This window comes from Caenorhabditis remanei, chromosome III (genome assembly GCF_010183535.1).
Source record: "Caenorhabditis remanei strain PX506 chromosome III, whole genome shotgun sequence".
Taxonomy (NCBI): Eukaryota; Metazoa; Nematoda; class Chromadorea; order Rhabditida; family Rhabditidae; genus Caenorhabditis; species Caenorhabditis remanei.
In genome coordinates this window covers 8,056,019-8,070,325 of record NC_071330.1, presented here as the reverse complement: position 1 = coordinate 8,070,325, position 14,307 = coordinate 8,056,019, and the positions used below count along the sequence as shown (strand labels likewise).

The 14,307-nt window shown below is 36.1% G+C and overlaps 4 protein-coding genes across 4 annotated transcripts; 1 reads left to right on the top strand and 3 right to left on the bottom strand.

Annotated features, from left to right (window-relative positions):
- Nucleotides 1-5,477: 5,477 nt before the first annotated feature.
- GCK72_009901 (uncharacterized protein) lies at nt 5,478-5,783 on the bottom strand (the record flags this gene model as incomplete). Its single annotated transcript, XM_003112857.1, has 2 exons — nt 5,478-5,590; nt 5,639-5,783. The coding sequence occupies 2 exons, from the start codon at nt 5,781-5,783 to the stop codon at nt 5,478-5,480; spliced, it is 258 nt and encodes an 85-aa protein (XP_003112905.1).
- A 2,461-nt stretch (nt 5,784-8,244) lies between these two features.
- On the bottom strand, nt 8,245-9,036 carry GCK72_009900 (uncharacterized protein; the record flags this gene model as incomplete). The annotated part of the gene is made up of 6 exons (XM_053727589.1): nt 8,245-8,331; nt 8,378-8,513; nt 8,562-8,644; nt 8,696-8,815; nt 8,862-8,936; nt 8,980-9,036. The coding sequence occupies 6 exons, from the start codon at nt 9,034-9,036 to the stop codon at nt 8,245-8,247; spliced, it is 558 nt and encodes a 185-aa protein (XP_053587166.1).
- Nucleotides 9,037-9,160: 124 nt separating this feature from the next.
- On the bottom strand, nt 9,161-9,857 carry GCK72_009899 (uncharacterized protein; the record flags this gene model as incomplete). Its single annotated transcript, XM_053727588.1, has 4 exons — nt 9,161-9,241; nt 9,396-9,542; nt 9,593-9,738; nt 9,785-9,857. 4 exons carry the CDS (start codon nt 9,855-9,857, stop codon nt 9,161-9,163), a joined length of 447 nt encoding a protein of 148 aa, XP_053587165.1.
- A 337-nt stretch (nt 9,858-10,194) lies between these two features.
- On the top strand, nt 10,195-14,057 carry GCK72_009898 (uncharacterized protein; the record flags this gene model as incomplete). The annotated part of the gene is made up of 20 exons (XM_053727587.1): nt 10,195-10,246; nt 10,306-10,391; nt 10,436-10,564; nt 10,621-10,727; nt 10,775-10,871; nt 10,920-11,218; nt 11,266-11,361; nt 11,405-11,645; nt 11,692-11,790; nt 11,837-11,959; nt 12,047-12,125; nt 12,172-12,282; nt 12,333-12,502; nt 12,564-12,659; nt 12,710-12,827; nt 12,886-12,995; nt 13,043-13,397; nt 13,441-13,670; nt 13,732-13,902; nt 13,950-14,057. 20 exons carry the CDS (start codon nt 10,195-10,197, stop codon nt 14,055-14,057), a joined length of 2,877 nt encoding a protein of 958 aa, XP_053587164.1.
- Nucleotides 14,058-14,307: the final 250 nt, after the last annotated feature.

The window sequence follows — 14,307 nt, the reverse complement described above, 5'->3', positions numbered from 1 at the left end:
GGTGAGAATGAAAGGCATATGATAGTGGTAAACGAATTAACATTCATCATTTTTTGTGATTTATCAGTCGACGGACATGATGGGATTAGATTTGATTTGAATAGGAGATTTGCACTGAAAACCAAAGGATTTGCAACACACCTTTCTAACAGGATAAATGCCACTTTTGATGTCATTCGACGGATTTACTTTGACGAAAAATTGAAATAAAAAAGATGTTTGAGTAGGTGGGGAAGGATGTTAGCAATCAGTCGGAATATCCAATCGGAAATATGAATATGAAAATTGTGCAGACACAGATCACATAAATTTAAAAAAAATTTAATTTTCAAAAAAGTTTAATTTTCCCGGATTATCGTGTTCATTCGTCACGGGTTTCATCAATCTATTAATTGGAAATCGGTCAATATCTGTAGATACATTTTTTGTTAATATTCGAAAATAGCCAATGGACCTTCCCGAATAGTTAATTTGCCCATGAAAAATGGAAAACGGAAACTCTGGAGTCCACCTTTCTCTAGACAATGTAATGAATTGTGCTCTCTTTTCTCCTATTGACGTGGTCGAGCAGGGCTCATTGAGCAATCAAAATGACTGGTTCTGAGTCCATTAGAAAGGATTTTTATGTCGATCTAACCAAGCTTGAAACATTAAAACAATGATGATTTGTGTAGGTGTTTTTAGGGAAAAACAGAAAAGAAGTGAAAGAAAACATTGGAAAAAGGAAAGTATTATATCAAGAGAAAAAAGGAGAAAACTAGAAAAGGTATGGAAAGGAAATACAAGGAAATATAAGGTAAAATGACATACTTCTTCGTGTTTTTGTGACTTTTTCTGACGAAAAACAGACGTCACAACGAGGAAAAAAGACACTTCGTCTAGAGATACTTCTGAATTTCAAGACTTTTCCAACTTAAGTTAAGATGTAAGAACTTTTTGAAAAACCAGGTTTCATGCATGATTCTAAAATATTCAAATCTTCATTCACATCAATCAGTTTTTGTCAAAACCATCTGCACATAGATAAGAAAAGTTGAACAAACCTGCAGATGAATCTCGCGTGCTACGTATACTGATTCCACCTGTCACCTTTTTACGTTGATTCCATCACTGAATACTCCAAACGAAAATATTAATAAACAGTGGTAATTCTTCGAAAGTTTCTAGACTCAACTTCATGAGAAATATGAATGACTAATCCATTTTCCTCGAAAAGTGAATACCTCCACTCAAATATAATTTGAATAATCGAAATGCTTCGCTAGAAAAGACACGGAGTATCTCCTGCAATTGACCTCTCTCTCTCTCTAAGGAGTTTTTCTGATTCAATTACTTATAAATTCCAATTAGAGAGGCCACCTCACGACTTGAGCTTCAAGAATGATGGATAGGTATTCAGTTAAGAAAGAGAACATGGATAGCGACAGAACAGAAACCAAAACAAAAGTCATTGGCTGAATTGGTGGGCGGGTAAAAAAGAGAAATAGATGGAATAAGAGGAATGAAAAAAAGAAAAACGAATATTTTCCCGTTTTTCTTCCCATTTTTCCAACGGAATGCGACAAAAAGACAAAAGACAATGGGATCTCTGTGTCGGGTAAATAGCCACTATTCTTGACTTTAAACGCAAAGTTTTTCCAACTTTTTGTTCCTTTTTCTCTCTGCTTTTCCATCTAAAATTCTCATTAGATCCCTCCAATTTCTTTTGTTTTCTCATCTTTTTTCCATTTAGTTGAGTGAAACCGAATAAATATTGACGAAGAGTTACACCGTTTGAAATCGAGACTTTTCGGGTAGGTCTTAGTCGAAAAACACATTTTTCCTTCTCTGGAGATTCCGAAAAGTCAAAAATTGAATGTAATCAAAAAGTGAGTAGAAAACTTGTATGGTTACAGCAGAATGAGTTTAGAAACCTTTTCTGAAACTATCTCTACCGTGAATTTCGGAAGAGTACACTTCAGATCTTAAAACTTTTATTCAAAATATAAATAGAATCACGATTCAAATAGAAAGCATGCAGCTCAAGTATATCAATCGAACAAATTTAATCAATCAACTTCCTGTTTTTAAATTTCTTTTTCTTTTTCCATTTTCTAATTCTCATCAAAATAACTAATGAGAGAACGAACAGAATTCTTATTAAACAACTTTCCTCCGCGTCTAGACTCTAGACTAATATTTTTGATAATTTCCCGAGGTACATTCTAATCGTAATTAAAAATTGTCATTACAAAAAAAGGAACATAATTATTAGGTGTCTCCTAATCTACAGTAATCCGAATCGCTTTCGAATTTAAAAGTGATAAAAATGAATTTATCCATTAGAGAAATGAAGAGTAAACAGATACCAGAAAAGTAGTTGAGAGTAATAACAAACATCAAACGGAATGTGAAAGTATGAATAACAAATTGAGAGATGTGAGTCTCTGGAAGAGAGAAAAAAAGAGAAAAGAAGAAGGAAATGAAAAAAGAAGTCGCCAATTTGAGAATGGAGCTAATAAAAAAAGAAACAAAAGTTAAACAAACTTGGAAGAGGCAGAGCTAAAATTCTAAATAAATTGTTTATTCGACAATCCGAGTTGTTTCTTATTCTAGTTGAAAGTTTAATTTATTGAAAGTTAGTTTTAGAATTTAGTTTGATTCATGTGCATACGGAAGGCGCTGTCACCAAAGTTTTCTCATTACATTTCCCGAGTTTTATTATTTCCAAGTTTTTCTTCTAGATATTTAAAATAACAATCATATCTGCAATGGGAACTTGACGTTCTTGTTTCAAGAAATTAGTCAGTTTTAATGAATTTTCAAGAAGTATGAAGGATATGTTCGAGTGATTGGTTTCAACTGATAACCGAAAAAGTACCATCCGCTGGAATCTGAAATTCAGATTTTGAGAAATTCGAAACCAAAGTAAAACTTTCGGTTTCTGGATGGGAGTTCAAGTAAAAATCTTAATAAGTTCCTCCTTTCCTATTATATGGTTTTTCTCGAAATGTTCGTATTCAACTCGTTTTTTCTTCTCTTTCAGCTAATTTTCTCACAAATAATTCATAGATTCAGTCAATTGCAACTCATAATGAAGTGCTCATTTTCAATGGTTGTAATTTTTTTCGAATCGGCGGAGATCTCACGTTTGGTCGAATATCATTAACAAGTCTGTGAAACAGGAAATAATTCAGAGATGAATAACTGAAAAATAGGTGAGAAAAGTCTGGAAAAAAGGAAGAAAATGCAAGAAGAAACCAAAGCTCGAATGTAGGATATTTTATATCAGTTGATTTTAGACAAAGGTTTTCCTGAGGAGAGTAACAAATCAAATGAATCAAAATTAGAGGATGTTGAAATGGAAAAATTAGAAGAAGAAGAAAGAATTAGAAGAAGAAGAAAGAAACGTTCCGTTTGTTTGGAGGGTACCATGTGCCCTTTTCTCTCCAAAAAAAGGAAGAGCAAAAAGAAAAAACCGGTTGGGATATAAACATAAAGATATGACAACCCAATTGGGTTTCGAAATCAAATTACCGTCCGAAACCAAGGATAAAGAAACAGAAAACGAAAGCGTTTCTGAAAAAAGAAGGAAAAAGGTTGAATTGATTCAGAGAAAAAAAGTTCAATTGGAAATTAAACGAAAAAGAGAAAGAGGAAAAGGACAATGTGTTTAAAGTAATTATGAATGAGAAGAGGAGTTATCAAGACAACTTGAAGCTATTAAAAATTATAACTCTAGGAAGAAGAGAGCATAAAACTATTACAAGATCTAGAACAGTTGTATTCAGTTCACTAAAATAATTCTAGAAAAGAGTCTCCCACTCATCTAGATTTCGATTTATGAGGTCGTAATTTTCTCAAAAAAACGTCAAAGAAGGAAATGGAGTGAAAACATGAAATTTTTTCTGGCGGAAAAGGAAAGAACGAGACGAGAAAAATCAAAATCATTGGAGCGAATTCTGATTCAAGATTTCCATATTTAACGACTCGAAGAACCAGAAAACGAGCTGAAAATGAGTGAGTTGAAGCATTGAGATGGAAAAAATATGACCGGATTAGTAGAATCAGAGAATTAGATCCATTTTACCAACCAAGCAAGGGACTTGTGACTGATTCGAGATGCTGATAGAGATATGTTTTGTGGGTTTTGTTCTATACAGATGCCCACAATCTACCAAGTAGCAGAGAGTATTTAGAGAGAGGAGACTGGAACAAATTCTGATATTTTCACATCATTCATTCGAAAATCAGAGTTTACTTTCAACATTGAATACTAGTAGTTCTTAAAGCAGAAAAAAAAGAAATATATTGAAACATGACATGTCATCTCCATATACAAACCTTTCTTTTACTTCTTCTTCAACACGCGAATCTTGTCTGAAATGTGACACTAACACATTGAAAGAGAAAAAAGAATCTTTGAGAGAAGTAGAAAGAGAAAGAGAGAGCACTAATTATGAGCACATCGGATTGATGAAAATGAGAAAGAGAAATCGAAAAAGTGAAGATTTCTTCGATTCCTCGTATCTTATTCTTCTAATTAAGAAATCGGACGAATGGAAGGAGACACGGAAATTGAAATGTTTCCCGAATGATCAGACAAATTGAATATGTGATTTCTTTTCTATTTCTGCTATTTGGTGCCAGTGTATTTGTGTCTTCATGCATTTATTTACGATGATAATACGGTATATCAGTCTATTTTTAAACTAAAAACAAGGAAAGATATCAGATTTATTACTGTTTACACGTTCCACGAACTTTTTTCCGTTTTTTAGCATCTCGATATATTTATTCGATAGGACCATTCTTGAAAGGAATCATCGAGTTCTTCGTGTCAGCCGGATCTCAACCTTTGAAAATAAATAAAACGTTTCTGGTTTCTTGTTATCCTCTTAGTCGTGCTGAACATATGTGTGTACAACCAAAATCGGTCGTTAAGTTAAGAAAATATCTGTTCGATAAGCTGGCAGGATTCCAACCAGCCTATATGAAAAAGAACGGTTAAAATTCCTATGAAAACCGTGAAACGTTAATTTTTTTAGTTCCCACCAACTCTACATAGCCGGCCGGTAGTTTGGGTAAGACGACCACGCGTGATTTCACGATGTCTTTTTCTTTAAATTTAACTTTGCTGATTAAACAAAAGTGTTTGAGAGTGGTGCGGGATAGGCAATCCAAATCCCCTCGTCACCGATGAGAAACAAAGTTTGGAACCGAAGTGACGAAATCCTACAGTTCACGTTATTAGAAATATTATTTATTAGCTTTGAATGCTTTGAGCAGAGAAGACAGTGATGAATACAACGAAATAGTATATGAAAATATGATCCAATTACATGAAGTGAATTTGAGACAAAAATGAGGTAAAACTATCTCCTGTTTTAGGCATACGGTGGTGTAGTCGGGTGTCAAGGAGATCTGCGCATTAAACAATGGAAAAAGAGTGAAGATCGCGAAGGACGCCCGTTGATGAGATAAATGATGTTTCAGGCTTATGGCATGTTAATGGATCCACAGGCATACATGTAGAAGTTATCAGCGTTGACAGTCGCAGCTGGTTTCGCTCTTTGTGGAGAAGTTAAGAATTGGAACGAGAACTCTCCGTCTGCAAAATGTTAAAATAAATATTAAATTATAGACAAATTGGTTGAACCTTTTCCGATTTTTGGAGCTGTGAATGAGAAAAGTTGCTGAGCGGAACTCCAGAGACCTTGTGGTGGAACGACCGAAGCGGATACGTTGGTGGAAGGGGCTCCTTGTGGAACTGAAGCGGTAGAAACAGCAGATTGGGTAGCCATTTTGTGATTGTTACAGTAAGTAGCTGAAAAAACAGGATTATAACGAAAGTTAACGATTAAGACGAGAAGACAAGAGAATGAGGTTGTTTAAAAAATGAAGAAAGGTATGTTTAAGAATGGAAAATTGTCTAGAAGAATTCAAAACACTTAAAAAACTGTCAAACATCACTCAGGTACTCTCTTTTATGCTTTCAACAAGAACGATGTTATAACCTCTCTTTTAGCCAAAACACAGTCACGTTGAGTCCCATGTTACCTATGCAAACGCGCTCTGAAAAAGACATGGTCCGCAATACGTGGCGGTGAACATTAGAATCTATTTTCCTACAGAAGATTTTAGGATACGTGAAAATATTTTCATTTCCACGTAGTTTCTCGTTAGAGCGTGTTCGCACAGGTAGCCTGGGCCTCAACGTGCACAGTTAAGTGGTTGTTATCAGCTCAAAAACAATGAATGTTTCTACTTAATTCTTTACTTATAAACAATTTCAATAACACCAGCCGTCGCTTCCTTATCTTGACTGATAACAGATCAATGGACAAAATATAGTATCAAAGTGGGAAAAAACAAGAAAGTGACGTCAGCTTTTTGGATTTAGCGCCGCCCATTTGTCTGTTACGTTTTGTTCTATTAAACCACGTGGGAGATAAAAGTTTATTATTAAGATCAAAAATGAAATGATGTTATTTTTGGATAGGTGAACTGTTTGAAATCACTAACGTATCAAAAAATCAAAACTCAGTTAATTTGTATAATAAAAAAAGAACCATAAAAGCTAGATGCTTCCTTAAATAGCAACTGATATCCATTACAATAAAAAGACCCGTCCTTTATGATCTTCTTACATAGTTGAACTTTTATCAGTTTAAACCGACAGTGCATAATAGTGCAAAGAACCATTTCAAGGAGATTCGAAAGTCGGAAACAAAGTGCCTAATGAAAGAGACGCAGAAATATGGCAAATAAAGTGCACCCTCAGAGAATACGCACTTGGGTCGATATGCTTTGAAAGGCTTTAGAGGGCGTAGTTGTACTCTTTGGAGATGAATGAGTCTTAGCGATACAATAGCTCAAAAGACAAAACGTATAGAAACAGTGTTCGCAATTGCCCAGATCGGAAATGCTGGACCGTAAGAAAATAAGTTTAAATACTTTTGGATTGTGAGAATTATGCACTCTTCGTGAATGAAACCGGATTTCTGAGCATAATGCAAAACAGTGAGAAACATTCTACGAGTTTTCAGAAAATTCTCGAGCGGAAGGTAATTATCTTAGAGAAACTAGTGACAGAGATGAAAATTTTCTGGGGGTCTAAAACGTTTCTCTCTCCGTTAGCTTCAGTGTTACACTTTTCCGGAGAAAAAAAGAAGAATGAGAAGAAAGAGTGACGTCGAAAGATTATGAGAAGGTCAAATGTTGGTGGTGGTTCTTTGTGCATTAGGAAGAGGAACGTGCACAAAATGAGGAGAATTGAATGGATGGGAGGATGGAACACATCTGTCCACCGCAGCTGTTCACTTTCTTGTGTTATACGGCGGAGGGCCTGATGTTTGCAGAAGAACAAAATAACACATTCTAGTTTTCAACTAGGAATCAAATGAATACAAGAAATGCACTTTTTTTAATGCTTCAAATCTTGGAATTCAGACCTGTATACAATTTTAACAACTATTTAAAGGAAAAGTCGAACGGAAAATCTCGAAACATCTTGAAAAAACGAAACAGTTTTGAGCTTTCAAGAATGTTTCGTATGTTCACTCCGGTAGCCAACCGAGACCTTGAACAAAAAAAACTACGTGCGCCTTTAAAGATTAGCTGTATAGGCCTATATATAGGCGCACGATAATTCAAAGTGAACCTATGCAAATGCGCTCTTTTGAGAAAAATCGCTTACCTAAATTTTTTTGTTCAAACTGAAAAACTTAGACAAGAAATAGTTTTAAGGAGAAATATAATCGAGAAAGACCAATTTTTTGGAAAAACAAAAAATATTAAAAATTGCAATTTAGGCGTCAAATAATATTACCAAAATGTAGTCTCAACAAAGCGCGTTTGCATAGGTTATGATTGAATTACCGTGTAGGCGTGAACCAATTTTGAAACTTTGGAGCTTATTTTTGTAACATTTCAAAATTTATTAATGTGAAAGTATAAGAAAGAGCATAATGATGATCGATGAAAAGTCATCTGGCTTCAAGGCTCCGCCAACAAACAATAGGAAACGAAGAAAAGAGGAGGGATTTGAAAATCAGTGGTGGCAGAGTGTAAAATCACATGAAATTTCAAAAAATCTTGGAAAAAAGAGAAATTTTTCTCAGAACCATGTGGATGATTATAGATCGGGACCCCACCTTGACTCGTGACCCCCGTCAGTTGCTACATTGCCCTAGCATTAAAAGAGAGTAAAAGGTTCCGTGTTTTGGTCTCAGCCGGGATGTTTTTATTTTTAACGGAGAGTGCTTAAGAGTTTGCTATTGTCGACGTGGCACCGCCAGATGTTTGAATGATTCTGTTGATTGTGATCGATGATCCAGCTTTCATAACAATCTGGAAAAAAGAACATGAGTCGTCGGGATCGCTCAACATAGCTTACAGAATCGATTCGCTCGTTGAATATAGTTGCATCAGTGTTGATTCTTAAATCAACAGTTTCATTGAAACTATTCATGTCCGCCAAGAAAACATTTGCGACAGCAGTGGAAACATCAGGGCAATCATCAGTTCCAACTCTGTTAAAGATGTTAACTCAGTTTAACGAGAAATCGACAAACACCAACTTTCTCTGGCTTACAATGCAATTCTCATTTTCTTGAATAACCGGCTTCGTCGGAGTACTGGTGTACAGTTGAACATTAACTCCCTAAGATTGGAAAGTTAAACTTCGAAAATTATTTTTAGAGGACTACTGTACCGCATTAACAGTCAAGCTCCGAATAATTGGAATGCAAACAGGATCAGTAATGTTACTGATTATTAAACGAGTGAAACATTTAGCAGTTGACATCAAAAGAGGCGACCAACCATGAATTATCTGGAACTAACTTATGAAATTCAATGTCTTCAAGACATTTAAATACCTCGAATTTATCTCTGAAGTTCTCAATGTCGCATCCAGCTGTTCTGTAAACGATGATCGGACCGGATGAGATAATCTGTAAATAAAAACTTCTAGATCTATTCATTATTCGCACAAACCATTTTGTCTGAAACTGGAAGGTTTTTGAAAAATTGTGAATCGTTTTTGAACCCCATCACTTTATTGGAACTGACGATATAAGAATGAATACACGAAGGGGAACAGAGAAATGAGATTATACAGGAAATATCGTTTTCAACGCTAATTATAAAACACGTGTAAAATGAATTTCACAAGTTGTCAGTTTTCTTCGCACTCGCGAAGAATTTCTCCAGCCAAATCGCGGATTTTTTGACGAAGTTGTTCGTTCTCCTGGTGTTGCTGAAATTTTTTCAAGTTGAAGATTCCGTAATTGTAATTATGCTGGCAATCTAACTAGGTTAAACTATAATTCTTAATAAACATTTTTTAGTCTTAAATATTTTTAGGTTTTTTTTAAAATTTTTGTCTTAGTTTAATCCAGATTTCAACTGACCTTTTCAATTTGTTGTTTTATGATTTTACTCTCTTCCTGATCCGCTACTTGAGCTTCCACTCTCTCCTTGATAATGGATATCATCCGTTGAGCTTCGTCGTTGCTTAATCCTTCTTTCGGAAGATGTGGAAGCAACTCAGCAGTTGTCTGGAAAATATTCTCAAATCAACATTTCGATTTATATCAGTTGTACTCACGTAGTGTTGCAGTAAGATTGTTTTTTCCTTCTCGAACATTTCCAAACATTCTTCCGGAATCTTTTTACGTAGTTCAGAGAGCGTTTTCTGATGATCGTCGATTACCAACTTCGCTTTATTGTTAGCTTCTTGGACTTGCAGAAAAACTGGAAAAAAAAACTTGAACAATTTTTCAAAAAAGGAGAATTTCACTTTTATTTCGTTCTGATTTTGGCAAGGAATTCCAGCTGTTCGTTGACATGTTCTGTGGACTGATCGATGTCATTGGATAATTGTTCTGAAATTAATATTAAAAAAGAGTTGACAAATTTTGACTTAACATTTAAAATTTAAAATTCTTGTAGAAAATTGTTCACCAATTCTATTTCAAAACAAAACAAGTTGAAAAAACGAAGTATTAAAACGAATTCGTTAACGCGTTAAAGAAATAAGAAAAAGTATTTAAGAAAGATCAGCGAATACTTTTCAAATTTCGCGCGCCTATCTCGAGAGTACGCAACCATGCTCCACTGCTAATTTCGCTGTTTTTTTTTCATATTTTCCCACAATTTTGATTGGATTTTGCATTTTTACAGGATATAACAAGCTCAACGGGTTCAAGTATGTCAAAAGCTGAGTTAGCCATATTGGAGCGTCGGCTCCGTCCGATTTACGGTAGGACTAGTTTAAATCCCGAGGATTTGTGTCAAAACTTCCGATTGTTCGATTTACAGATAGTCTAGATAGCCAAAACTACAAAAAAGCGTTTGCGGAATGCGAAAAAGTTCTCAAGAAGCATCCAGCTACCACAGCAGCCAAGGTTTTCTAGAATATTATTTGCCATCATTGCAGAGTTACGTTCAGGTTCTTAAAGCTTTGACGCTTGTGCGACTCGATAAAGTGGCTGATGCAATGGAGATTACCGATGCTTTGGACGTGGCAGGTGTTCATCATGATGAATTCACTCTACAAGCGTTCGTGCATTGTTACAGGGTATTTTCAAACCTTTTCATATTTGATGAATAAAAACAGTTTTGATTATGTTGCAGGATAGTAACCAGCATATGAAAGTGGTTTCTCTTTACGAAAAGATTATTCAAGTTGATCCCAGTGAGAACAATCTTACTCAACTTTTTATGGCTTACTCTCGGGAAAGGTCTGTTTAAGAAAACGATTATCTGTGAGCTAAACATCTCGTTACAGAATGTACAAAGAACAGCAGAAAATTGGATTACGTCTTTACAAAGATCTGAATGTGACAACTTATTATTACTGGAGTGTAATGTCCCTTATTTTGCAGGTTCAGAAAAAGTTGTATGGGGGTTTTTCAATATATAAGTATCTTCAGGCTAAAGAGAACCCCGAACTGGGTAAGAAGATGCTTTTACCATTGGCTGAGAAAATGTGCGAAACTCAAATCGCAAAAACAGGATATACCGAAGGTGCGTCTGCTGAACTGGAACTGGAACTCCTGATTTTGGAAGGACAAGAAAAATGGAAGGAATGCGCGGAGTTTGTAGACAGAGGAGAAGCGGCTTCTCTTCCAATGGCACCGTACAACTTGGTAGAAAAAGTGATGGCTTATCTTATGAAAGACGAGCAATACGCAAAAGCAAGCGAGTTGGCTGTTGGTGTAGTTGAAAATATGTGAGTGTTGAAAAACATTCGTAAACGAAAAGTGGAGTTTTTTGCAGGCCTGACAATTGGAATATTTGGAAGATCATCATTAGTGCAACTCTTTCTCAAGTTGAACAACTAGTTGGATCTGAAAACGAAGAGGACATTGAATCGTTCGTGTTCTGTTGTTCTTTAATGACTATATTTTCCTTTCAGAGCCCGATCACTCATTAAGACACTTGGTGATCTTATTGGGCGCATTCAAAGTAAATCGGAATTCAAACATCGTGCTCCTTATATTGTTCCTTTCTTCGCTCACATGAAGTTGGGAGAAATTTCTAGAAAAATTCCAGGAATGGAAGATTTGACACCAATTTTTGGAGATAAAGTAAAGAAAATGCTGTTGTACGTTGAAAAGTTCTACACGAAGCCTGTATGCTTTGCTGATTTGCAACTGGTAGTTTCAATTTTTCTGTGAATTTATTTATTTATTCTTTTTCTAGTACTTCAAAGACATGACTGACGAGCAAAAACAAGAATTTCTGAAAGGTCTCACTTCGTGGATGTCAGGAATTTCAGCAGCGGAACAAGCCGAAGGAGATGTGAGAAATGTGTTATTATAAGTTTTTTCATCTGAAGGATTTTTAGGAATCAAAAGTATGGGCTATCATTTTGATGGAAAGATGCCGCCGAGCACTCGGAGAGTATGATAAAATGACTGCTGATGACCATCGATCCCTTTTCCAGCAATTCATCGCACAGATTGCTGCTGTAAGTTTGAAAAAAAATTTTTCTGAGGGACTACTAAATCTCGATTTATGTCTCTCTTCATATAGTCATTTAAAAGGGTAATTTCAGAAAGGGCGAAGCGAACATGCTCAAGGAGTACTATGCAATTTTACAACTGCTCACCTCTGGGATGCCTATCGGAAAGAAAGTTTGTACTTGTTCCATCTGCCTTCTCAAATTCTTATTGTTTCCAGATGATGCTGAAAAATTCTATGAAATGATTCTTCTTCTCGAGTTCGTTGCCACCACCAATCGAACTGATCCTCTGTGTAAACTTGGATTAGTAAGAGCCTACTCAGGTTTATGTAAGACTTCTATTTAGTAAATAGAAAACAATCCCTCCCAAATTTTTCAGGTGCAACTGGACGAATTTCTGCTCTTGTCAAAACGCTGGATATCAAAGCTATCCAGCTAGACACCATGGGTCATATGACTTTCCCAATTTATGAAACATCTGGCCGCTTCAACCTGGCAATTATCAACAATACACAATTGACCATGATGTACGAGCAGGCAGAGAAAGAGGTTAGAAATTTTGATAATCAATTTATCTGTCTTCAAGTTGAAACCTAACTAAGAGTTTCAGATTCAAGATTGCATTGCTCAATCCTATCGCAACGGCAAATTTACTGCCATCCCGCGAATGGCAGCGGCTAGTCAAAAGATGCGATTATCTGCACAGGTACGGAACCAAGATTATTCCATCTTCAAATATCAGAGACTAAATTTTAGAAGACAGCATGTGAAGTAATGAATCGATACCTTTCTTCCTTATTCGTTCTCGATGATATTGATCAAATCACTGTGACTCTTTGGGGAGATGAAGATCCGATCGGTGAGAAGCGCATCGGTCAGCAATATATCGATTATTTTTATCTCTATTGTTTCTCAATCGATTTTCATTTCAGATTGGAAGCAACTGATTGACACTCGTGACTTCACTGTTATTCCATACACCGAAACTTCTGATTACGAAAATCTTCTAGAAGACATGAAGAAAAGAACCTTCCAAGAGCTGGTGAGAGGAGATCTAAATATTGTGTTTTACATTGGAATGATTTTCAGATCGACATCTCGGAACTTCGTAGTACAATGTGTCGTGCTCTTGGAGCTGTCGGGCGTGTCACTCATGACAATATGGAGCCACGCCTTGCTCGTCTCCAATTGAAAATGACGGTCATGGAATACAAAAACCATCTTGAGCATTGTTGCAAAGAGTACCCATCTTTCCTGATTCCGTCAAAACTTGCCCAATCACCTGCTCCGCAACATTTAGCTCAATGGGTTCATTCCGGCGGACCGCAAATGATTTTGGAGTATTTGGAGGCAGCTGTCAAGCTTGTCGATATTCTCGATTCTGGAGAGCATCCAGACATTTCCCTTGTTGGAACAAGAACCGAAATGGCCAAGAAACTAATAAGTGAGTGTAATTAATCAAGATCTAACTTTCCTATATTGTTTAGAACTCATTGAAGTTCCTCCAAGACGCGAAGAAGGAGAAAAACTACCATCGTTTTGGATGGTTGATTCCATCATAAAATCATCGAGAGCTCTTCAAACTATAGCCGCGATTCAAGTCGTACTTCGTCTCATTGAAAAAGTAGTGTTGAAGTTAGCAAAGAATGTACCAACGGCTGCTCCGGAATCCCTTAGTAAACCCAAAGGCAAGAAAGAAAAAAAAGCTGCAGAAGAGGTGAGATCTATTCTGAGAACTCTAGTTAAAACCTTTAATTTTTCCAAAATTGGATTTCCAGGCTATCGCGAAAGCTCTTGATGAATGCAAAGCAGTCGTTTTCCTCGAGCACATAAGAGCAAAACATGTTGAACTCCGTTCCGCTGGAAACTTCCTCCATTCGCATTTCAGTCAAATGTTGGCTTATGAAGATAAGCACGTTCCAACTAATGTTGGGGAAGGTCTTGGCAAGGTATTACGATGTAATGTTTTGAAAAAATGTATCATACAACAATTTAGGCCCAACTTGTTCTCCAAGAGATGTCTCCATCCGTCGAGTCTCGACTTCAGCGGTCATACCTCAACGCATTTGAAGATATGCATACAACTATCAAATCGAGATTTTAGTTCAGTTATTTCTTTGTTACCTCCCCTGATAATACCATCAGATTTAGATTTTTCAAAGTTACTGTTTGTTCAATTTGTTTCTTCTTCATGTCGCCCTCTTTATTGTCACTAAAACATAATCATTTAAATTTATCACTGTTGGATCTCTGTGGGTGAAACTCACCCATCGATGACGTTTTTCTCTAAACACCGATTTCAAGATTCTTTTTGCCCCCGTTTGTGTTTTTTGTCAATGCCCCGAATAATTTCT